The sequence below is a fragment of the Phoenix dactylifera genome, chromosome 8 (assembly GCF_051530095.1).
Source record: "Phoenix dactylifera cultivar Ajwa chromosome 8, Ajwa_hap1_PhDact_Kaust_v1.1, whole genome shotgun sequence".
Lineage (NCBI taxonomy): Eukaryota > Viridiplantae > Streptophyta > Magnoliopsida > Arecales > Arecaceae > Phoenix > Phoenix dactylifera.
This window is the reverse complement of record NC_143197.1, coordinates 15,440,324-15,464,993: the sequence shown is the minus strand read 5'-3', so window position 1 is coordinate 15,464,993 and position 24,670 is coordinate 15,440,324. Positions and strand designations below refer to the sequence as shown.

At 36.6% G+C, this 24,670-nt stretch overlaps 1 protein-coding gene across 8 annotated transcripts in view; it reads right to left on the bottom strand.

The window, feature by feature from the left end:
• Nucleotides 1-5,112: 5,112 nt before the first annotated feature.
• The window catches only part of LOC103697793 (E3 ubiquitin-protein ligase RGLG4-like), a 32,515-nt gene continuing 12,957 nt past the window's right edge, over nt 5,113-24,670 (bottom strand). For 3 of the 8 annotated variants that reach the window (XM_039116672.2, XM_008779725.6, XM_026801377.4), the window contains 11 exons: nt 20,868-20,952; nt 20,595-20,735; nt 20,371-20,484; nt 8,897-8,994; nt 8,699-8,778; nt 7,152-7,257; nt 6,590-6,717; nt 6,372-6,492; nt 6,247-6,303; nt 6,086-6,156; nt 5,113-5,354 (listed from right to left, as the gene is read on the bottom strand). In XM_039116672.2, the coding sequence (XP_038972600.1) occupies nt 5,135-5,354; nt 6,086-6,156; nt 6,247-6,303; nt 6,372-6,492; nt 6,590-6,717; nt 7,152-7,257; nt 8,699-8,778; nt 8,897-8,994; nt 20,371-20,484; nt 20,595-20,735; nt 20,868-20,952 (1,221 nt within the window). In that variant the 3' untranslated portion in view covers nt 5,113-5,134. Of the gene's footprint in view, nt 5,386-5,758; nt 6,157-6,246; nt 6,304-6,371; nt 6,493-6,589; nt 6,743-7,151; nt 7,258-8,698; nt 8,779-8,896; nt 8,995-20,370; nt 20,485-20,594; nt 20,736-20,867; nt 20,953-24,670 lie in introns of those variants that run through there. The other 5 variants (XM_039116674.2, XM_088702898.2, XM_039116675.2 and 2 more) reach the window with 3 other exon arrangements.

Sequence of the window (24,670 nt, the reverse complement as noted above, 5' to 3'; positions counted from 1 at the left end):
GGGTGAAGACCATCCCATAAGGCAAACTTAACTTAGACTTAGTAGCAGCTTCTCCTATGTAGGACATCATCATCCTAGACAAGTTAAGTGGAATACACTCGATAACACTATGCATTAGAACTAAGTTCCTCTCCGAAATAAAATCGAATCTACCACTTTTTGGGAAGAGGACCCTACTTATTATGCTTAGGAGAAGTCTCATTTCTACTGATAATTGGTTTGCATAGACTTCTTCCAAGGGGTTTACTATGTCCCTACCTAAAATAAGTCTGAGGGCTCCCTCTCTATCAGAATGGGTAGTAGGGGCTTGTCCCTCTTTAGGGAGACCTAGTAGGTTGCCCAAATATTCTTCTGCTAGGGTTATTCTAACATTCCTAACAGTGCTAACTAATCCACCCGAACCTCTACCAACCGAACTAAAGAATTCCCTCATCAAGCTCGAGTAGGTAGGCAAAGTCTAAAGAGCAAAATTTCTCCCAACCTAGGGCTTTCAATTTTTCTCCTATAGAAAATCCCCCTCTCTCTCTTGGAAGGGAAAATCCACCTTTCTCCCTGTGGTTACGGTTCTCCCCGCACAAGAAATGGAGATGATAGGCCGAGGAGGAGGAGCAACCGGCTCTTCACAAGCCGGCTCATTCCTCGCCTTAGACCTTCGTTCCGATCCGCTTGCGACGAGAGGTCGCTTCCCACGAAAGGTGGAGACTCTCCTAGAGGCCATGAATACCCAATGCAGGTCAAGAACTTGGGGAAAGACTCGAATGGAGTGAAAATGGAAGTGAGAGAAGGAGCTAGGGTTTTTGAAATAGTTGAAATAGTGAAATAGGAGACAACTTGGCTAGGTTAAAAAGCCATCGATCCGTCCCCAAAACGTCTCGCTTGTTTGCGCAAGACGACTCGAGCGCGAGTCGACTCGGGTTTTACTCGAGTCGGCTGGAGCCCCCCAATGATATTAAAAAAAAAAGGTCAAATTCAGTCTCAATAATAGTCTAGATGATATCAAATGAAAAGCTATTTAGAGGATCATGCTTGTGCATATGTGGAGATGAATTGCGCAAGAGTTTGATTCAAAAATTTCATGGACGGTTAGCTGCTCATGATGGACAGAGTCGCACTTAGGACTCCTAGTTGAGAGGTATTTCTAGCCTAAAATGAGAAATGACATCATTAGATACGTGCAAAAATGTCAACATTGTCAGCATGAAAAGGGAAAGGTCCTGAATACAGGCTTGTACACCTCCCGTTGCCTATCCCTAGTTGCCCTTGGGAGGATGTCACCATGGACTTCATTGTAGGACTACCCATGACCGCTAGGAAGGTTGATTCGATTATTGTTGTGTCGACCGATTTTAAAAAATGACACTTTTCATTCCATGTAGAAAAATATCTAGTGCATCTCATATAGCAAATTTATTTTTTAAAAAAATTGTTAGACTGCATGTGGTATTCCAAGATCATTCGCATCTGATAGGGACACAAAATTCACTAGTTATTTTTGGAAAACTCTTTGGAGGAAATTAGGAACAAAACTAAACTTCAGCAGTGCTTATCACTCCCAAACAGATGGTCAGACAGAGGTAGTGAACCGTACAATCGGTAACATGCTTAGATGTTTGGTTAGTGAGCATCCTACTCAATGGAATTTGATATTAGCACCGGCTAAATTTGCATAAAACAGTTCTATAAATCATACTGCTGGTAAGTCTCTATTTGAAATCATCTATGGTTTTTCTATTCCACACATACTTGATCATGCTTCCATTCCCTGTCATGGTCGGATAAGTGCCGAAATAGAGGACAATATTGAGCAGGTCTGTCACATCCAACAAGAAGTCCATCAGTGCTTGCTTGACTCCAGTGCCGGTATAAGGACAATGCTGACCGTCATCGCAGGGAGGTTCACTTTGCAGAGGACGATCTGGTGATGGCCTATTCCAGAAGAGAGAGATTTTTATTGGGCGGTTATAGCAAGCTCAGCCCACGAAAGTATAGTCCATTCCGCATACGCCGAAAGCTGGAGAAGAATGCCTATTTATTGGAGCTTCTAGACAACATCCACACTTCTTCAATTTTCAACATCGCTAACCTATACCAGTTCCATGGAGATCCACCAGAGGCGGTTGCAATTCTAGATCTACCCAGCACCAGCTCAGAGTCCAGTTTCCATGAGGGTATTAAGGATATTCTTGACGTGCGAGCAGTAGACATTAGGCATGGGCAGTACCGCAAATTCTTTTTGCGCTGGTAAGGAAGACCTATGTCAAACAGTTCATGGATCAGCGAGGACGAGTTGAGGCGCCAGAGACCAGATTTGTTGCAGCACATACAGGAGGCCTACTCGTCAGGAGTCAAGTTCTTCCTAGTTGGTGGGCACTGATGTAGTCTCAGAGCTCCATCTTGAACATAGTTTATGTTTGTGTTGTTTTTGTATTTTCCATCCAAAACCATGTTTAAGCTTGGATTTTCAATCGAGTCATGTACTAGGACTACCAAGTACAAAGGGTCTACCTAGGTGTGATAGGAAGCCTAACCCAACCCTAAACCACTACACTTAATTGCTTAAGCCTTGGCCTTTCTTCAATGCCCACGGGCATCACCCATCTCTAGGAACATAGTAGGATGAATGATAGTCTTGGAATGGAATTGTGCATGTTGAATGTATGGAAGAAGGGGGCAAGAAAGTTAGAAGAGAAAAAAAAAAGATACAACATAAGTCTGCAGAAATACGCAGAAATCTGCAAAAAACAGCACAAAGAAAAAAAAAGAAAAGAAAAAAATACTATTCACGTGAACAGTAACCCGACTCGCTACTGTTCACGAAATAGTAACCTGATTCGTTACTATTCACAGAAGAGTAACCCGACTGGGTTACTATTCACGGACTCGGCCTATAAAAAGGGAGGACAACATCTAAAAAAAAGAAGAAAAGAAGAAACCGTACAAAGGTGAGTGCCACCATGGGCGAAGCCCTAAGAGACCTTTTTTCTTCCACTTTCATCCTGTTTCTTGACCTATTTCTTCTTGGAGCCACCTTCTTAATCCCGTCATCCTTCACCTCGATACCTTGGTGGAGCGTAGCCTAAAGACTCTTATTAAATTGAAGGGACCAAACTTGCAGAGGTAATTATCCGACTAGTTCAATCACCATCTTTTGCCTAGCCCTCATTTCTTCGTCCATCAATCATTATCTCCATCCATCATTATTACCATCATTGCCATCTATCACACCCTTGAAATCCGAGTTTATTGGTAGTATTTGTTTTATTGTTCTGTTATGGTTATTTTCTGTTTGTTGCACTAGTTATATTTTATTGATTAGGCTTCATTAATAAGATATCTATCGTGTTCTGCTTTGCGTTCGCATACGTCTATGATGATCTTTTGGGATGATAAGTATTTCTTGAAGTGTTCAATCAATCGCATCATAATTAATTATTATAAAATCAATCTACATCTGTAGTAATCGATTATAGGTTGCACCAGTTATCTATGTCTTAGACTGATTCTTATTCCAGATTTGACTAGTAGGGTAACCCCGATCGGATCAACCCATGCCATCGAATGCTGTCACCAAATAAGCTCTATTCTTCTTATACGTTTTCCTCATGATTCATGATATTCCGAATTTCCATTACAATATTCTCTAGTTATTAGCCTTACTCGTATAAAGTGGATGTCAAGACTAAGGATTTTATTTTATATTTTCCATAGCAATATTTTTATAAAATACAATTTTGGATATTAGGTTTTGGATATTGGATTCGTCCATTGGTTGTTTGCATAAGGTATACAATGATCCACCTTTTCTAAATATTTCAATTAATTAATACAAGTTTTTGATATTAAATAAATTATGAGTCGCTTTGTATATAATTTATGAATTTTTTGGTGTGTTTTGAATGACAAATAAAATTTCTAATTCGTAAATGTCTTTGTTACAAAGTATTATGCATATTGTTTATTGATAATCAGGCGTCATTTATTGATCTTATAGAACACCTATTTTGACTAGAATATGACATCTTATTTTGTAGATAGATCCTTAATACATTTTAGATTTGAACTCGCAACTTGACTATGTCATCAATACTCTGCTAGTGAAGGTTATATATTAGAATATTAATACCTTGGTAGTAGACGTTGGTACATCGTACCCTGCTAGTAGGAGTTATACATTGGCACATTGAGACCCTACCACAGAAAGTTATATGTTAGCACATCGATAATCTGTCAGTAAAGGTTATATGTTGGCACATCGATACCCTACCAGTGGAGGTTATATATTGGCGCTTTGACTATTTTTAATCTTATAGATATGGTCATAGAATGGCTGATGAGTTGAAGTATGATATTTTTGAAATACACTTATGGATATTGATATGCCTCGGATGCGACTACAACCGACGTGGTAGATCGACCAATCAAAGCTTGCTCTATTACTCTCACAACATCTCCACTATTCCCTAAGAATATTTGACTTAGACATTGTAGGGTTCCCTACCGCTTCTTCATCCTTTTTATTTCAAGTTAGATCCATCGTCGGAGCAAAGGCCCGAGCACGATCCAAGGACCTTTCCAAGAACAATTGGTGTTGGAGCCATCGCCATCCAAGCAAATCGATCTCCACCTCACCACCTCAGAGATATATCGTGACCTTCTGTCGACCTCCACAGCCTAAAAAATCAATCATTAAGCCCTCCAGCGTGACATCTTGGTTGGATCGATTCCTAGCAACAACAATTTTGGACATAGATATGGACATGATATTTTAAATTACATTTATGGAAATGAATTGCATATTCAAAAAACTATGGATATTTTTATTTTATTTTATTTTAATGTATATTGACTTTGCTTGTATACTTATTATTATAAAAAAAATTATTGAATTATCTAGTTGAGGTGCTCATTACTTATTGGACTATTGACCCATTATTTGCTCTCTTCATTACTTACAAATTCGAAGACTTAGTGCAGATGCAGGTATCACCATGGGAGTGAGAATAGAAGTAAGATTTGACCATACAGATGTAGTTTATCTTTAGTATTACTATTAGAGATTAAACTAGCTCACAATTTCTGGTCAACGGTATGACACAATGTGGGTACACAAGGTTGTGGAATCGTAAAATCTTGTTTATAAGAATACAAAGAGAAATAAGAAATACAAAGTCCATCGATTCAAAATTACAAAACTTTTAAACATTTCCTTGATCAATACATAAGTTGCAACTGCCTGCTGGAGTCTTGTGTTTGAGCTTGTTGCATTCACACAATGTATATAGATTGAATGTGCAAGATTGTGTTGTATTTGTCTTCGGAACATGGTGTCACATTCATAAACTTCAAGACGTGTGCTGCATAGGGCAAATATTTAAAATCACGTATCTGTAATGAGAAAGATTACTCAATCACAATGACAATTTAGATCATCATTTTGTCGGCATATCTCATTATCAGATTTTTAGTATTTGTTGATAAGATGCTATGCTCCATATTGGACAATGCAATAGTCCACATTTTCTAAGTTAATGATGAACAAGAAAATAAAACAATCTACTCAAAATATCATATTTGGATTTACAAAAATTCTACTATAATATCATGGGGATTCAAAAGAGTAACCACATCAAACGGTCATGATGTACTTCCAAAAATATTCTACTGAGTTGTCGATACAACTTCTTGTACTAAAATATGGAAATATCAAACATGTCTTGGAATTATGTATGTATTCATTCAAAAATCTTCATGTAGGTTATTTGTTGATCAAAAGCTATGCTCCATCCAATATTTGATTTATTAGAACAAGTTGCCCTGGAATAATAATGGACATGCAAATAAAAGAAAGGACAGACTACCCAAAAACATCAATAAGGCTTTGAGGATCTAAAAAGCTGGTTATTACACGGACAAAAAATCCATTACATTAATAGTTGACAACAGCAAAGTATGTATAAACATATACTCTAGTTATCCATCTTGGCTATGCAATAGAACCATTTCTAAACCAGCCGAAAAAAAACACAAGGCTTGAAGATATAGTGAATCCATGCGAATTCGTAGCCAGCATCATCCAGAATATAACCTTAGACGTGATCGGATAACTGCTCGACATATTGGGCAATTTGTCAAGTTCTGTGCGCATTCTTTACAGCACTGTGTACATATATATGAATTAATTAATATTATACCAATAGTGTATCCAACAATGGAACCTAGTTATTAAAAATCTAGTTCATGACTTACCATATGACCGCAACCAAAGGCTAAGTCTTTTGCACTGGTCAAGCAAATTGGGCAAGCCTAAAGCAATAAGAGTTCTTAGAATGATATCCAGCTAGAATGTCAGAAATGAATTAAATATTTCATACCTGGTTTTGCTCATAACTTGTTGATTGTGAGCGTTTAGGTTCCCTCCTTGATGATTGTTGACGGGTAATAGGCATAGGAGGAGGGCATGGTACCACTCGTTTAGCTGTCCCAGTGACAAAACTTCATAGATAATGCATGCAGGGAGATGCAAACAAAGTCACAGGATTAGAGGCTTGAATAGTAAAAGGACAAAAGAAAACAAGTTTTACTTTCATACCCTAAAATTCCAAGTTCCATGGTTGCTTTATATTGGATAGGGATCTCCATTAGGGCAGCAAGGGCAAAAGCTGCTTCCTTTTCTGCCAGGCTCGTATTCTTTGACATAATAGCAGTGAAGTTGACAAACTGCATTCCAAAATAGCATTGATCACTGCAGCCCGGCGCATATTTTCCGGGTCTCTTTCCGAACTTGTTTAAAAACTTTAACAAAAATAACAGGTTGGGGCAAACTACAACAACCGACCTTTTGACATCAAATCAGTTTTTGGTTTTAAATAGAACATGTTTCCTACTAATTGAAGCATGGATGAACCAACTTAAAATTTCACATGCCATGTATATGCTGATTAGTAGGCCATCAATGCTCAACATTCCATGGAATCATACATAATCAGCTAAGAGATGGACAGTCAAAGAGTGAAATTATAGCTCAAGCAGCTTGAAGCTTTGGAAGGAGATTGACTTGCATAGTCTCTTTAATCGCCCGACTCTAAGGAAAGTTGGTGATCAAGCATATATACTAACTTACTGGAGTTAATACAATCATGCTATTGCAATACCTGGAAATTGTCGAAATCTCGTGCTGGAATCTTGTCATCGAATTTTTTCATGTCTTCCCAAGGTCCATCACCAACTCCAACAAGCACGATTGATAGTGGGTAAGCACTAAAATTGAAAATTGTATTGTAATTATTTTTTAACTTCAATGAATTGTCATGCTAATAATGTTAATAGTGATATCTCATAGATTAAGCTTTCAATTTTATTACTATGTTATATTAATGTTGAGTTGTATCCTTCCTTCAAGTGGACGAAGACTTAATCCAAACAATATATTCAAAGATGAATTTATTGGTTTAAGAATACAAACCCTTTAATATCAAGATACGACTACAAATAAAAGTAGAGTTTGTTTTGAAGATTTCTTACATGTCCATCAAGTTGACATAAATAGGCAAGACCAATAAAATTAATATGTTAAAATATATTGCATGTCATATGATTTAAGAAAACATACATTTACTTCATCTAGACACATTAAGTGTGCATTAAACTCAATAAATTTGAATATTTCTAATCTCTAGAACAAATTAAAACCTATATCAAACATATGGGATTGTGTGTTTTGGAATCACTTGATGCCATAGGAGCTAATCTTGAGAAATTTTGATTTTTGATGTCTAGGCACTATGATGTGACTGGTCACATATGTTACTAATTTTGATTTATAGGAATTTTCTTTGCATCACTAGGATTGAGATTTCAATCAAACTAGAGGCATACGATCTCAACTATTAATACCTTTGCTAACATATGGATTAAGGAAGTTGGATCTCTAGGTACTTGTCGATGACTAGAAATAGCATATGTTGTACACCAGCTGAGATTCGCCAATGAAAACTAAGATGGATCAAATTAGCCAATAGTTGGTCATTTTATGTAATGCCAATCTAGGGTTTTCCATAAGGGTCAAATTTATTTCTTTCTATTATAGAAATTGCTTCATTGTTTGGTTGTAATCAAAGCCAAGTTAGTAAACATCAGTCATTGTTATATTTTGCCTATTTGAAGAAGTCTATGAGAGGGTTTTGAGAAATCTTATTAGTACATTGGCACTATATCTACAACGTAAGATTTGTCAAACAAAACTAGAGTTGCTAGAAAAGGCGAAAAAAATCACAATAAAATCCACAACTTAGAAAGAGAAAAATTACTACTATAAGCAAGCTTATCATTACTCCCACACACATTTGCCATAGTGTTGTAATGCACTTCTTATAACAAACCATGCATAAGTTCTTCATTTTCATTCTCAAAACATTTTAATTAATCATCGAAGAAAACAACCTCAATTTTTGCTTTCTAATTATGAATTCCAATGGTTTTTCACTATTTGTATTTATCTAGCCCTCATTTGATTAATTTCTTGTAAGTATTCTATAGGATGAGACACTAATTATATTTATAAGAAAAGAAGATAAAGTAAAATGGAGCAAGAAAAATATACAACCTACCACTCCTACACCAAATCATATTGTTCATTGTACTTCAATTATTTATAGTGATCACGAGTGCTAAATTTTGAATAAAAAACTGATATGGATACCTTGCCATGACAATAGAGTCAATTGTTTTCTTCTCCTGTGGACTAAGATCTCCAATATCTGTCTCCACACTTCGAGTGACCTTCATAATATATAAAAAATATTCAATGAGTGTTGAATTTTTTTTTTTTTTTGCTCTTTTTCTTTTTCTTTGGGAGGGGCTATTAAAATAGGGAGAGGACAGCTAGAAATGTCTCAACCTGGCCGTCTGCAATAATGACCAGCACATGATATTGCCCATTGCTTTTCTCAACAATGTCAACTGCAGCCTCCACTATAGGTGCAAAACTAGTAGGTCCTTCCACATAATTAAACATGAGCGATCAGAATGCACTTCTTTGCTTCAGCAGAGGATAACATATGAAAAGAAGGTGTCTATAATGAAAATAATGCAAGAATTACCAAACTAGTATGCAGACATTAGTAAGAATAGAAGACCATGTATCTAGATACTTTCCACACCATTAATTGTCAAAGTATAAGAAAATCAGTAGAAAATTATTTATAAAATCATAACCAAATTATTTACTATCTGTGTTAATAATTAGACAATTTTACACTCATGTTTCCTATTACTTTTCTTTTCAATTTGTTGTACTTTTTTTCATTCAAGTAATTCTAAGTTTTCTTATGTCCCATATTTCATTTATGGAGTTGACCTCTACATTTCAAGATTTCAATCTTCAATAAAGGTGTTTACTTAACTTACCATATTCATCCAATTGATTATGCAAATGTTTGTTTGAAAGAACATAAATTTAGAGACTCTCATCCTCATGTCTCCCTTTTGACTCAAGAGACATCCCTTCAATCAAGAGGTGGCCGAATAGATACTTCTTATAATGACTGGATTTTCTCGTCTAATGAAGAGTTGCTTACAAACTTTTACATTCTTGCTAATACCACCTCAAATAACCAAGATAAATCTCTCTGTCAAATTTATGAGAAAATTAGAGTAAGAGTTAATTATATTAGAGTGATTGAAGTGAGTTTGGGTGCATGCTTTGAGTGTTGTAATCAGCTTGAGTTCACCCTTTTGGGAAAATAAAATTCAAGTTAAATGTAAGAACAAGAGCACAAAAGAGGAGCATATCCAATATTTTTGATCTAGTCTTTTACCACTTCTTAACCGTCTATGGGCTCTACTAGTTTGTTTTTGACCTCAAACTTCTCCACTAGAGTAAATTTCAGAAAGGAAACATAACGATTCATTATATCTTGTCAATAGGCTGTCATTTTATGCTGCAGTTATTATTGAATAAATATGCAAACATTGATACGAAGGGAACAAAACACAATATCCGATTATATTTTAACCTTAAGCCTTGTAATGTTAGCAAAAGATTTATTTATAAAATCTTAACTTCGGGTAGACCCAGGATGTCCCTTTGAAGGAACATGTCATGTTTCTCGTAAAGGATTTCTCTTAAAAAAAGTTCTTTTGCAGTGCTAAGTTTTGATTGCTTGTCCATAATTAAGGGGTGCATACGAATGGAAGCAGAAATCTTTTATAGAGAACTAAGAGCTTTATTTTAGAAAATAATAAAATTTGGTTGTTATGATAGGTGGGGTTGAGTGGTCTGTCTCAAGAACTCAACATATCTATATAAAAATACGTGGCTCAAAAAGGAATAAAGAATATCATGGCATATACTATAGCATATTGATGAATATATCATGTATTAATACAATAACCAAAAAGTATATTATGTGGATGACACAATTTATTTTTGTGTGAGAGATAACCTCAAATAGAAGAAAAACTAAACATGGGTCTATATTAAACAACATTGGAAGAAACCCTCAATCACTAGTGTTTAGGGGTTAGGGGTATATTGGGGCCCGCTAGCCCCTATATGTAGCTACTTGTCTTCGATCCTTTTATCAAATAAAGAAAAAATATCAGAAAAGAAAATAGTAGCAACTTAGATTTTGCAAACTTTATTTGTGTTATGTTGTTATAGAATCTTGTTGAACTATAAAATTAAATTGGTTAGGAAATTATGAAATGTTTAAAAGCATAACTTGAGAATACGATCATCTCTTGTCACAAACCATGCACTATGAAAGCACAAGAGATGGGACTAGAGCAAGATTGGTGGTTGATTTGACCATATAATCAACAAAGAGAATAACGGAGGCATATGTTATACTACTCCATGTTCATGGTTGAGAAGAAGAGGTCCAAGAAGCATGGCCAAAGAAAGTGTCGATATTTGTGGCCAAAGTAATGATGCAATTCAACCTAAAATCTAAGCCTTAGCCTTAAAACATCTAGTTGTGGATGTGATTTGCTAAAACTTGCTTAAAAATTCTACTCACTATGGTTAACCTATTTTACTAAGAGAAGCACCCTGACTTCCTTTTGCTCAAAAGGCCAGTTATAGGACATAATTGTTGAATATATCTTAATAACAAAAAGAAAAAGTAGACACCTAAACCTAATATATACTAAACATGAACTTGTTCATTAAAGAAGATGACAAAATGACACAGACAAATCATCAACCTTGAATTTGTTGAAGTTCCATATCATTTCTTTTTGGTTTGCCTTATCAAGGCATATTCCCCAAGTTTGGCATTTGGGACCACTTGATGCAGTTGGAAACTTCAGATTTTGGAGGAAAAAAAAGGAAAATTTAGTAAAATTAAGGAAATTTCAAAAATTGAATTAACAAATAATAAGATAAATACTTAAATTATATTCAATGGTAAGCACATAAATTCACTACTATAGTTGTATTTTTTTTTTAACATAGTTTTTTCACCTTTAATATAGTATTACTTTCAAGACCCAAAAAAATGGTTTACTATGTTTAATCCAACCAAAAACATAATGCTTTTAAAAAATGTGATTAGAAAAATCATTCTTAATTGAGAATTAGTTAGGAAACTAAAATTTTCAAGTTTCTTGTTTGATTCTTGTTGTTAGAGGCATCTTAGGGAACATTGAAGAACATATAAATTAAGGAGGTCTTTTTCTAGATATGTAAAAGAATTCTAAAATGAGAAGTGTAGGGAGGAAAACCAAAGAGTTCTCGAGGAAAGGACAATGACTAGTGAATCATCCACTTAAAAATGAGGATCCATATAGTAGATTTCACTTTGTAGCATAACTGAACAATTCATTATTCCCAGTTTATTCTCAAGATTTGCACACTAACTCATATGACATCCATGAACTAGGGAAGAATTTGTAGGACAATTTAGAATGCCTTTGAACGTCTTATTCCTCCCGTATAAATTTAAGATGACCATTCTCAAATTTTCCATATCATGGGAGCAAGCATGAACTTATACATAGTTATGCTAATGAATGCAATGAATAAATCTATCTTTTGCATTCAAACATAAATACCTCTTGCAAAAGATCTTTTTTCTTGCTTCTTCCTTTTACAGTTGATTTAATAAGGTTGTGAGTCTCTATCTAGGTTAAACTATGCTACCCTTTCTTCAAAATCATTTGACATCAGTAATACATTGAAGAGAAATCATTCAATGATCGTCTCTAGAGATCATTTAAATGTTAAAAGTATAGTTTGGTATATTTTAGGATCAAGGATGCAACATTGTAGCCCATAACCATTGGTATCAGTTTCCTCTTAGAGATAAAGAACAAAGATCTGCAATTCTTCATCCTAACAAATGTTTCGGGGATCAATCCTCTACTATGGATAGAGTAGTCAAGGTTGCATTAAGAAAGCAATGAGCGTTCCTTCTCTTCCTTTCACAAACAAACTATCAAAACTATATTTTATATTTCAAATTACTTTGACACTTCCTAATCTAGGTTTGGAGTTATGGTTCCCAACATCCCTAAAGAGTGAAACAAATGGAGATTTTGGAATAGTTGGGCATGTATCTTAGAGCGAAACGAATGGAGTTATGGTTGAGAAGGGACTTTATTTATTTTGCCTTCCCTAACCAAATCTTATTCCTCCATTCCTTACTTTCTACTCTCTATTTGATTAAATGTTTAAGTTACATATTAGAGATAAATTTAAGATAAACCGGGATTGCCTCTTGGAGAGCATGTCGTTATCGAGAGAAGCAAAAATCAAACAATTGCTTCAAGGGGAGGGCCATGCCAAAAGAATAGAGATTTTTATTTAAGCTATATTTGTGGGAATTCTTTTGAACTAACAAAATAATTTCTATTTTAACAAGATACGAGGAAAAATTAGAATCTCAAAAAAAATCATATCGAACCTGATGAGAAGACAATCATGCAAGGATTACTAGCTACCAGAGGAAGATCATTCTAGTTGGTTGAATGTCCTTCATAGCATGTTGAGCTAAAGCAAGACTGACATGGGTGCGCAAGGAGAGTCTTTTTCCACCAGGGGAGCCAAAAGGAAATTTTGTCTATGGCGATTTGACATGGGTGCTTAAGGAGAGTCCTTTTCAACCGGGAGAGCCAAAAAAAATTCTTTCTTTGGCAATTTATTTTTGGTTTATGCCTAAGCAAAGGCAAATTTTAGATCGCCTAAATATGGTCTTTTTCTTTTTCCTCACATTTAGGACTCTTATGGAATGCCAATATATGGTGTTTTTCTTTCTTATGGGATGCCTGGGATGCCTACTTAGGGAACGCCTATTTATAGCATTTTGTCTTTCTTCCTAACTTTATGATTATTTGTAATTGCTTAAAAAGCATTCCAAATGTGCCTATATAAAGGCATGCCCTATGTTTTGTTTTTAAAGTGAATTTAATTCGACTTTGAGTGAATTAAGGAATTAAGCCTTTGGCTTGTTTTTCTTCTTTTAGGTGTTCTGTAACTATAGACTTTTTCTTTGGGTGGTGTGTGTTCTTGCTCTGTATCTCAGAAAGCTTGTCTGTGAGTGGTGATCACTAGAACCCTATATCCCTAAGGTGGATTCCTTTGGGTGGTGAGTTTTTATCTATCCATTATTCTTATTTTTTTAAATTTTGGGTTTACCACTATTATCAAATTTCTAGTTGATGTTGAAGTATTCGTTGTTGTCTTTTCCCTCTATTTTTTTCGGCATTAGATTTGGTATCAGAGTGTCTTAGGTTGTCATGCCTAAACATGGTCGGGGTCGAAGAGGGCAAGAAATTGAAGGACCAAACCGCGAGCGGGATCTTCATCATGCTGCGAATGAAGAACTGCGGAGAGAAATGCAGCGGCTTCAACAAAATTTGGCGAGCCTTCGAAATTTGAGACATAATATCCCAAGTCATGAACCAGAGGAAGAAGATTCACATGATGAGGAAGGAGACCAATCCTTTTCATCGTGATAATAGGCCAACATCGAATCGTTCCCGAAGGAGTCGCGACTTTCAACAAGAGTTCGACATTAAAGTTGATATTCCTGATTTTGAAGGAAGGGCGCATTTTGATGAGTTCATTGATTGGTTGCATACGGTGGAGCACATCTTTGAATACCAAGACAGAACATCGTAAGGTGAAAATTGTAGCCATCAAGTTGAAGAAACATGCCTCTATTTGGTGGGAGCATCTTAAGAAGTAGAGGGCACATGAAGGAAAAAGACGAATTGTGACATGAAAAAAGATGAAAAAGGTGGTGAGACAGAAATTTCTTTCAAATAATAAACAGGCAAGCTGCTTTTCTCAAATTTCATAATTTTAAGCAAAAAGAATTATCTGTGAAAGATTATACTGCTGAGTTTGAGTATCTCATGTTGCGGTGTGATGTTGAGGAGCCCGAGGAGCAAACCACAGTCCGTTATCTTGGCGGGTTACGTGGTGAAATTTGTGATGTGGTACAATTGCAACCTTATTGGACTTTTAACGATGTGTGCAAGCTTGTAGCTAAGGTTGAGAAGCAAATGAAGGAGCATAGTAGGGGAGTTTTTCGCTCTACAAGTCATGACACTTCTTTTAATCAAGGGAGTGCTGGACCTTCCAAGGCTAATTCCACCAAAGCATCCTTGTCAAAAATTTCTTCTAAAGCAGAAAATCCAGCAGGTGGTTCTAGTCGTTCCCTACCTCCTACCGGTCGTTGATGCTTCAAATGCCAAGGTATAGACCATATTGCATCTGATTGTCCTAATTGTAAAATTATTTCTCTTGTGGAGAAAGATGAAGGTGAAGCCTAAGATTTGGGTGAACCAATATATGATGAGGAGGTAGAAGAAGAGGAAGTGGTTTATGCCGATCAAGGAGAATCTCTAGTTGTTTATAGGAGCTTGAGCGCAACACATGTAGAAGATGACGGGTGGCTTCACAACAACATCTTCCATACACGATGCACTTCTCATGGCAAAGTCTGTGATGTAATCATTGACGGAGGGAACTGTGAGAATGTCGTGGCAGCAACAATGGAGAAATTGAAGCTCAAAACGGAAGAACATCCTCGACCATATAAGCTTTCTTGAATTCACAAGGGTAATGAGGTAAAGGTTCACAAGCATTGCCTTGTTTAATTTTCTATTAGTAAAAAAAAATTCCGATGAGTTGTTGTGATATTATACTTATGGATGCTTGTCACTTATTACTTGGTCGTCCATGGCAATATAATAGAAAGATGATGATACATGATGGGTTCAACAATACGAATTCCTTTGTGAAGGATGGGGTAAAGATTGTTTAGAGCCTACTAAGATAGAGAGCAGTCCCAAGCCTTCTAAAGGGGAGGAAAATAACCTTTTGTACAAAACTGAAGTTGAAAAGGCCATAATGGAATCTCGTAGGACCTATGCCCTTGTTGCTCTAGAGGAGAATGAGTAGAAGTGTGAGTTGTTCCTGATGAAATTCTACCTGGACTACCACCTATGAGAGACATACAACGTTGCATTGATTTCATACCCGACGCTAGTCTCCTAAATAAGGTAGCATATAGGATGAATCCTAAGGAGCAAGAAGAGTTACAAAGGTAAGTAGACGAGTTGATTGCTAAGGGGTTAGTGAAGGAAAGCATGAGTCCTTGTGCGGTTCCAGCTGTTCTTGTGCCTAAAAAGGATGGTTCTTGACATATGTGCATTGATAGTAGAGCAGTGAACAAGATCACAATCAAGTATCGGTTTCCAATTCCACGTCTTGATGACCTACTTGATCAATTACATGGTGCTTCTATATTTTCTAAGATTGATCTTAGGAGCTGTTATCATCAGATCCGAATAAGGCTGGAAGATGAGTGGAAGACTGCTTTCAAGACAAGGGATAGATTGTATGAGTGGATGGTTATGCCATTTGGATTGTTGAATGCCCCGAGCACTTTTATGCGCCTTATGAATCATGTGTTTAAACCTTTTATTGGTTTGTTTGTTGTGGTTTACTTTGATGATATTTTAGTGTACAACAAGCACATTGATCATCAATCGATGCATCTTCGTCAAGTTTTGAGAAGCTTCGGGAGCAAAAGCTGTATGTGAACTTGAAGAAGTGTCACTTTTGCACTACTAACCTCATCTTCCTAGATTTTGTGGTCTCAAGTGTTGGAATCAAGATAGATCCAAGCAAGGTGGAGGCGATCAAAAGCTGGCATGTTCCGAAGTCTATTCATGATATCCAAAGTTTTCATGGGTTAGCTCCATTTTATCGTCGATTTATGAAAGATTTCAGTACTATTATTTCTTCTATCATGGATTGCTTGAAAGGGGGAGTCTGTAAGTGGACTGAAGAAGCTTAGAAGAGTTTTGAGGTTTTGAAGAGGAAGGTAACTGAAGCTCTATATTAGCATTGCCAAATTTCAAAGCATATTTGGAGTAGATTGTGATGCTTCTAATGTGAGCATTGGTGTTGTCCTTAGTCAGGAAGGAATGCCTATTGCCTATTTCAGCGAGAAGTTGAGTAAGTCTTGGAGGCGATATTCTACTTATTACAAGAAATTCTATGCTATCGTGCGAGCCTTGGATTATTGGAGCCATTATCTTTTACCCAAAGAATTTGTTCTTTTTAATCATGAAGCACTGAAGTACATCAATGGGCAACACAAATTGAATCGACGACATGCTCAGTGGGCAGAATTTTGCAGACCTATTCATTCACCATTAAGCATAAGTCTGGACTTCAGAATATGGTGGCTGACATATTAAATCGAAGATATTCCTTGTTGTCGACTATGCAAGTGAAGGTCTTAGGCTTTGAAGTTCTCAAGAAGCTATATCAAGATGATCCGTATTTCGGTATTATTTGAACTGAATGCATGAAAGGGCCATTTAATCATTTTGTCTTGTAGAATGGATTTCTTTTCAAAGGCAATCGGTTATGCATTCCTCAATGCTCAATGGGGAGGCAATTATTCTAGAAGCTCATGGAGATGGCCTGATATAGGAGCAGGAGCCCGAGTCAACCTAGATATGCCTTGTGTATGGATCGTCGCTTGGGTGATTTAGTCAAATGATTGATTTGATTTAAAAGAGTCCATGTTTAGTTAGAGTCCTAAAATTTTGATTGTAATAGCCCATATTTTTCCAACCTCTTACTCTATATAAAGAGAAGGTTGAAGAATAAAATCAGAGAATTAATTTAGTTTTCAATTGCTCTTGTAATCTAGAAGTGAAAGACTTCTTCTTCCTCCTTTGGTGAGACTCCAAAGGTTCTTCCCTTCCTAGGTGAGACGTCTTAAAAACCCTTAGTGAGACGCCGAGGTTATTCATCGGTAGAAGCTGGAAAGGTGAGACTTCTCATTTTTCATGCGAACCCCGAGTTCTTGAGCGAAGGTGAGACTCTGTCAATCAAGACCTAATTATCTTCCTTACATCTTCCTTGCATCCACATCACCATGCCCCAACTCTAGACCTAGTCCAATTATTCACCATTTTCTTAACTTGGCTGCCATCCATAGAACCCAATCTCTTCATCATCATCATCTTCTTCTTCCTTCATCCTTCCATCAATCAAAACCCTAACCGCCACTTGAGAAAAACAAAAGAGAGAACAAAGATCAGCCCTTCCGTCCAAGTCCACCACATAAATCCCACCACATAATTGGTATCAAAGCAACCAACCCACCTCCGTTCTGCGTCAATTGGTATCAGAGCAATCATCCCACCTCCATTCTGCGTCATGGCCTAGCTGGACATTTTGAGCGAGACAAAACTCTTTCGTTGGTGGCGTCTCATTTCTACTAGCCTAGAATGCAGCGAGACATTATGAGGCACTTGGAGCGATGCAAGACTTGTCATATAACCAAGAGTCATGGGCAAAATAGAGGCTTGTATGCCCCGTTACCAGTCTAAATTCACCATGGGAGGAAGTTAGCATTGACTTTGTGATGGGGCTGCCGCGGACACAAAGGAACAAGGATTCTATCATGGTCGTTGTTGATCGTTTTTTGAAGATGGTTTATTTTGTTCCATGTAGCAAGATCGTGGATGCTTCACATATAGCTGACTTGTACTTTCAGAAGATTGTGCGACTTCATGGCATGCCAAAAATGATTGTCTCGGATCGAGATACCAAGTTGATGAGTCGCTTTTGGCGCACTTTGAAGAGAAAGCTTGGAACGAAGATACTTTTCAACACGTCACATCATCCTCAAACCGATAGGCAAACTAATTGTTAACCGAACCTTCAAAAATTTATTGAGTCTTATGGGTAAAAACATTCGTCAGTGGGATCTTATGTTAGCTCAGGCGGAGTTTGCCTACAACCGTTCGACAAGTCAAACTACTAGTTATAGTCCTTTTGAAGCAGTGTATGGCCTTAATCCAATTAGCCCCTTGAATTTAGCTTCTATTCCATCAACACAACAATTCAGCAGAGATGTCGATTCTGATTAGAGAGAAAATTATCAAACAAAACAAGAAGTATCGTGCTAGTGCCAATAAGCATCGTAAGCCGACGACTTTCAAGGAAGGAGATTTGGTATGGATTCATCTTTGGAAGGAGCGTTTTCCAACTGGAAAGTATGGGAAGCTAATGCCTTGAGCTGATGGTCCATTCAAGGTGTTGTGACGTGTTGGGGAGAACGCTTACAAGATTGAACTTCCAGAAGACTATGGTGTTTCAGCTACATTCAATGTATCTGACTTGTTTTCTTATCATGGAGATGAAGATGAAGCTGGTCCAAACTCGAGTACAAGTCTTTTTCAACCGGTGGAGCATGACACGGGTGCACAAGAAGAGTCCTTTTTAACCAAGGGAGCCAAAAAAGAATTTTGTCTATGCGATTTTGACACGGGTGCTTAAGGAGTCCTTTTCAATCAAGAGAGCCAAAAAAGAATCCTTCTATGACAATTTATTTTTGGTTTATGCCTAAACAAAGGCAAATTTTAGACCACCTAAATATGGTCTTTTTTTTCTCTCACGTTTAGGACTCTAATGGAATGCCAATATGTGGTGTTTTTCTTTCTTATGGGATGCCTACTTAGAGAATGCCTATTATGGCATTTTGTCTTTCTCCCTAAGTTTAGGATTATTTGTAATTGCTTAAAAAGCATTCCAAAAGTGCCTATATAAAGGCATGCCCTATGTTTTGTTTTTAGAGTGAATTTAATTCGAGTTTGAGTGAATTGAAGAATTAAGCCTTTGGCTTGTTTTTCTTCTTTCGGATGTTCTGTATCTCTAGGCTTTTTCTTTGGGGGTGAGCATGTTCTTGCTCTGTATCTCAGAAAGATCTTCTGTGGGTGATGATCACTAGAACTCTGTATCCCTAGGGTGGATTCCTATGGCTGGTGAGTTTTATTTTTCCATCAAACTTTGTATCCCTTGGGTGGATTCCTTTGAGTGGTGAGTTTTTATCTATCCATTGTTCTTGTTCTTGGAAATTTTGGGTTTGCCACTATTATCGAATTTCTGGTTGGTGTTGGAGTGTTTGTTGTTGTCTTTCCCCTCTATTTTTTCCAACATCAAACACCATGCAATTTACTCTTACAATGTTTCATCAAAAAAGTCAAGAACATCTCATTTTGGAATAAAATGTGGACACATATATTGACCACACAAACACAAGCTTGTACTTTGTAATTGACAATTTTAGTAACATTCAGTATGCATTGAAGAACAATGTAGTTTCTTCATCAATAATAAAGAGAGACATCTTATGGTAGCTAATAGCACATGCTCAAAGGTTTGGGAACAATTACTTCCAAATATCTACTGTAGGGAAGATAGAATAAATGCATAAAAGATCAAAAGTTTCAACTTACTCATGGATAATAAAAAGTCTATAGGTATGCATTGAAAAGGAAAAAGAAAAATCTATAGGTAACTCACCCACATGAAAAAGTCAAGACCAATTTAATCATATTCATCACCATGAGCCATCAATAAGATGGATCATCATTAAACATTATCACGTTTCATCTTTTTGTATGTAAATATGAAATAGATAACGATCACGATATTACTTGTTTTGGATGATATCGTAAACACAAATACAACCATACTTAAAAATATAGTATGTAGACTAGAAATTAGAGAAATCACTTTGTCCAATCTTCATACTAGATACTAGACCTTCTATATAGGTTTGCAATCTTTAAGTTGCTAAGAAAAAATATTTTAAGAAGAATTTGTTAACGAAAATAACTTGGGTGTGTTAGAAATATCATGAATCTAGTGAGAATTAGAAAAATAAAATTCTATGATGATTTGCCCATAGTACATGTCTGCAAGAAAGCAACAAAATTTACACTCTAAATTATCCAATCATATCTCATAATTGCTATGATTTAACACCATCTATAAACTTTAAGTGACACTCCAGGCAAGGGAGTTCAGGAAGAAGAGAATTAAGGAATTACCTGCTAATCTCAAGAGCGGGACAATCTTTCGGTAACAATCCAACACTTCTTCAAATCCATGACAAGGTGAATGATCAGTGTGGAAGCTAAATACTTCTTGATCATGTGTGGTTGCTGTTATGTGCACAATAATCACAATAGAAAAGAAGAAAACACTCAATTTAATTTACAAATTTGAAGGCAAAATTAATAAGCATATCCACATGGCTAATATGAGAACTAACCATCACCAAACCCGAAACAAGGAATCAAATTATCTTCATCAAATGGAGCCAAAGTCTTCCCAATTATAGCAATGGCTTGTTCATAAGGATTAGGTATATCGCTAATTGCATGCAGGCTTCGATTATTAAATGAATGTTTCCCTTTGACAAGAAAAGTAACAAGTTCAATGTATTTTTGTTGTCAAGAAGATAATAAACAAGTTAACATGAAATAATTCTAATTGCACTGCAAAAAGATTGAACACGATGAATTAGAAAAAACTACTTCACCACCTGTCCACTCGTTGCTTTTTGTGAAATCAATACCAAGTATCAGATTTGATGATTCTAAACCAGATTCTCTCAACGCAGTTGTTACCTGTGAATGAAAATGCTAGATTAAGCTCATGAAACTTTCATTTTATAGTAGAAAGATAATGTTTCAGAGAAATTAGAAATACCAGCATGTTAATAAAAATTATATATAACACTAAGAATAATGTACGAGACAAAAGCTTATAAAAAGATGTTTCGCTACTATTTGGTTGGCTAATATTGTAAGGCTGATGAAATAGTTTTCTATTGAACTTTATTAATTATAATAATAATTTTTGAATTTTTTGTTTTTTAATGGTCATTCAAGATTAAATTTTTTTATTTTCCTTGAATAGGCACGAGCTTTTTCTATCTAGAGGTGCTTGCAATTGATATATATTTTGGATGTCAGTATATCTTTTGAAAGAAATATCTTTTAGATGTCAGAGGTATTCTAGGGACACATCCCTTGAGATTGTCATTGTGTCCCATATAAGACCCATTTTTAATTGGTTGTAATACCGGGGGCACATCCTTAGGGCAATATAATGCATTCAAGACTAGGATCATATTCGCAAGTCGCAACTGTTGGGTGAAAGGATGCAACATTGTCATACTTGTACACACTTGCCATTAGATCCCACCCAATCCAGAATGATGATAAAAGATATCTTCCAATTTTAGTGATATGTCTGTGTGAATGAATTCGAAGTAACACTTGTCTAACTCAAGATGCATATATACACATAGCAATATCCACATATTGCATACTTTTGGATACTTTAGTTGAAGATATTTGGGAAATGATATTTATATGGACGAAGGCTTATTGGATTAAAAAAAGATACCATATGAATGCACTTAAGAAGATTGGTAAAACTCTGTATCTTGAAGGTAAAAGACCACTTATTATTATGGATTATGATAAATTTTTGGACCTTACTATTATAAAAAATTTTGACCTTACAATATAGAATCAGTTCACTTTGTAGATTTACAACGGGAGTTATTGCATGCACGAGAAATGATTGAGTTCACCAAAAGGCATCCTTTTCTTTGTTTAGCATCTTAAATTAAATGGTATCTAGTGCCCAAATTTGAATTGGAATTTTCAATGTTACATACTTCACTAGTAGCCTCTAGAATATGTGAATTCTAGTTTATTTTCTTCTATTTTGTAGTTTTAATAGTTTGCTTTAGAATCTAGAGGCACCCATAGCAGTATTGTTTGAATCATGGAATGTCGTACCGGCCCGTACCGGTCCGGTCCTAGACCGGTACCGGAACCACTAAAAAACCGGTATTTTCCAATTTTTTAGCCGAACCGGCCGGTACGGATGCGTACCGGCCGGTTCGGAGCCCGTACCGGCCTCGTACCGGTGCGAACCGGCCGGTTCGCACCGGTATGATTTTTTTTTTTTATAGAACCACAGTGCCTCGCGCTGTGGTTTTTGAAACCACCGCATACCGGCTGGTACGGTACCGGTACCGGCCGGTACGGTACCGCCGTGGTATGCTGTACCGATCGGTACAGGTCGGTACCGAGCGTACCGTACCCGTACCGATGGATACCGGTATCGGTACGCCAGTGTCGGTACGCCTGACGTACCGCGTACCGTACCGTACCGACATTCGGTACGCTTATGCTAGTGCGGCACCGGTACGGGGTTCGGTACCGGTACGGCAAACCTTGGGTACCGGTACCGGCCGGTACCGTACCGGACCGGTACCGTACCGGTCCGGCCGGCCACCGGTACGCCGACCGGTACCGGTACCGTACCGGTCCGGCCGGCCACCGGTACGCCGACCGGTACCGGTACGGCGGACCTTGGTTTGAATTATTAAACCCATACTTCTTCATGTTGAATGGGTGAGTTCACTTGATCAGACGGTATCTTCATCTCCATAAGATTTGATGGATTCTAAGAAAACACTTTATCCTTGGTGGAAAGTAATAAAAGCTGAATCCCTTCAACCATGTGATATAGGAATCCCTTCATTCTAAAGAGAGGGTACCAACTATTGCAATTCTTAGTCTTTCGAGGTTGGCACCAAGGACCAGGGTTCAAGCCCGATCCTCACCTTGGTATCACCAACAATTTCTCTGCTCATCATTCTCTCATATAAGCATGCATGCATATAAGTATATATATAAGCAGCTTGTGCCAAAAATAAGTCAAGTCTTGGAAAGCAATATAGTGCATATTAGATCAAAATATAATTTCACTATGTAAACATGGATTCATTCTGAACTGGAAACCACTTCCATTGCACGTGGCATTAGGTTAACATTCCAAACACATCTTGATCTCCTCAATTTCAACTTTGACAACAAAAATATACAACCAAACCTCTAAAGCAATATCAGTGGCGCTAAGTTCACTGAATAGTTTGGAATAGCTACTCCATTAGTTGACTAAATGATGGGAATGCATATTTTGTCAATTTAAATTTTAATGGCAATTACCATGCCATCAGTTGCTTTTTTGCACCAGAATATCTTCTTATCATGAAGCAACACCTAATATCTGATTGATCTCTAATCAAGAAACACAACTCATGCCAGAAAGGTAACTTCCAAGTCATCATCTATCATTTCTAGACTACCACATAGATTATTCTCTTGGCATGATAGAAGAGTGGCCTAAGATGAAAAGGCATGACAAAAAACTACAAGCATGCTAGGATTAAAAATAGTTGGGACACTCAAGTGAACTTAAACAAAAACTAGAATAGGCACCAGAGGCAATAAGGCTCTGAAAACAAGAATTAATGAAAAATTGCATGGGAACCATGAGTAAAAAAGTTATTTCAGATATAATGAAAACCTATGAGGGAACCATGGGTAAAAGAGGACAAAAGAAAGGCTTGGAGAAAATTTGAAAGGTTGCCGAAGTGTGAAAAAATAGATAAAAAAATGAATTGATTGCTATTTTTAGAATATCTAGAACACAGAGTAAAAATAAATCAAATGATAGCAAAGAAGGTTAAAAATAAAAAACCCAAAGAATAGCTTGCTTTTAGAACAATTTTGCCAAAAGAGGACTTCATCTCATCATTCTACACGACGTTACCTTGGTTTTAAATTTTCAAAATTCTTTTAATGCTTGAGAAAATTCTTTCTAAATTTGCATTTGATGCATGCAAGTATGCACCACATCTTTGAGTAAGTGGTGGATGACACCACTACATGAATAACCATGGCTCATTCCTAGACATATAATCAAGGATTTGGAACATAACTTTCATTGTTGTCTACTATATGATTTACAGGATGATAACTTGTAGGTCATATTCAATGTAAGGGTTGTTTGGAGTCCTACAAGTCGTATATAGCTCAAGTTGCAACTGCAAGCCAACCAACTGATTTAGATGCCTACAACTCAAATTGCATAGCAAGTTGTTTGTTAGGCCACAACTAGGGGCTATCTTGTTGTTGATCCCGTATTTGATTTTGATGAACACAAAATACTTGAGTATATATCTTGTTGTACTAATAAATTTGACTGAGTGTTTCAGAAAAAATATCATAAAATTCATCATGTTCAATTTCAAGAAGTTCAAAGTCGAATTGAAAGAGTTTTGAATTTTAAAGTGCCTTGCAATAGTCTTAGAGTCGACCCATGTAAAGTTGGAGTCGACTCTGGCACAAAAATTCTCAAATGGCACGCTTGGCACGTTCATGAGTCGACTCCAGCAGTTCATGAATCGACTCCCACTGAGAAAGACATAAGTATATTTTTAGAAGAACAGTTCATGAGTCGACTCCAGCAATTCATGAG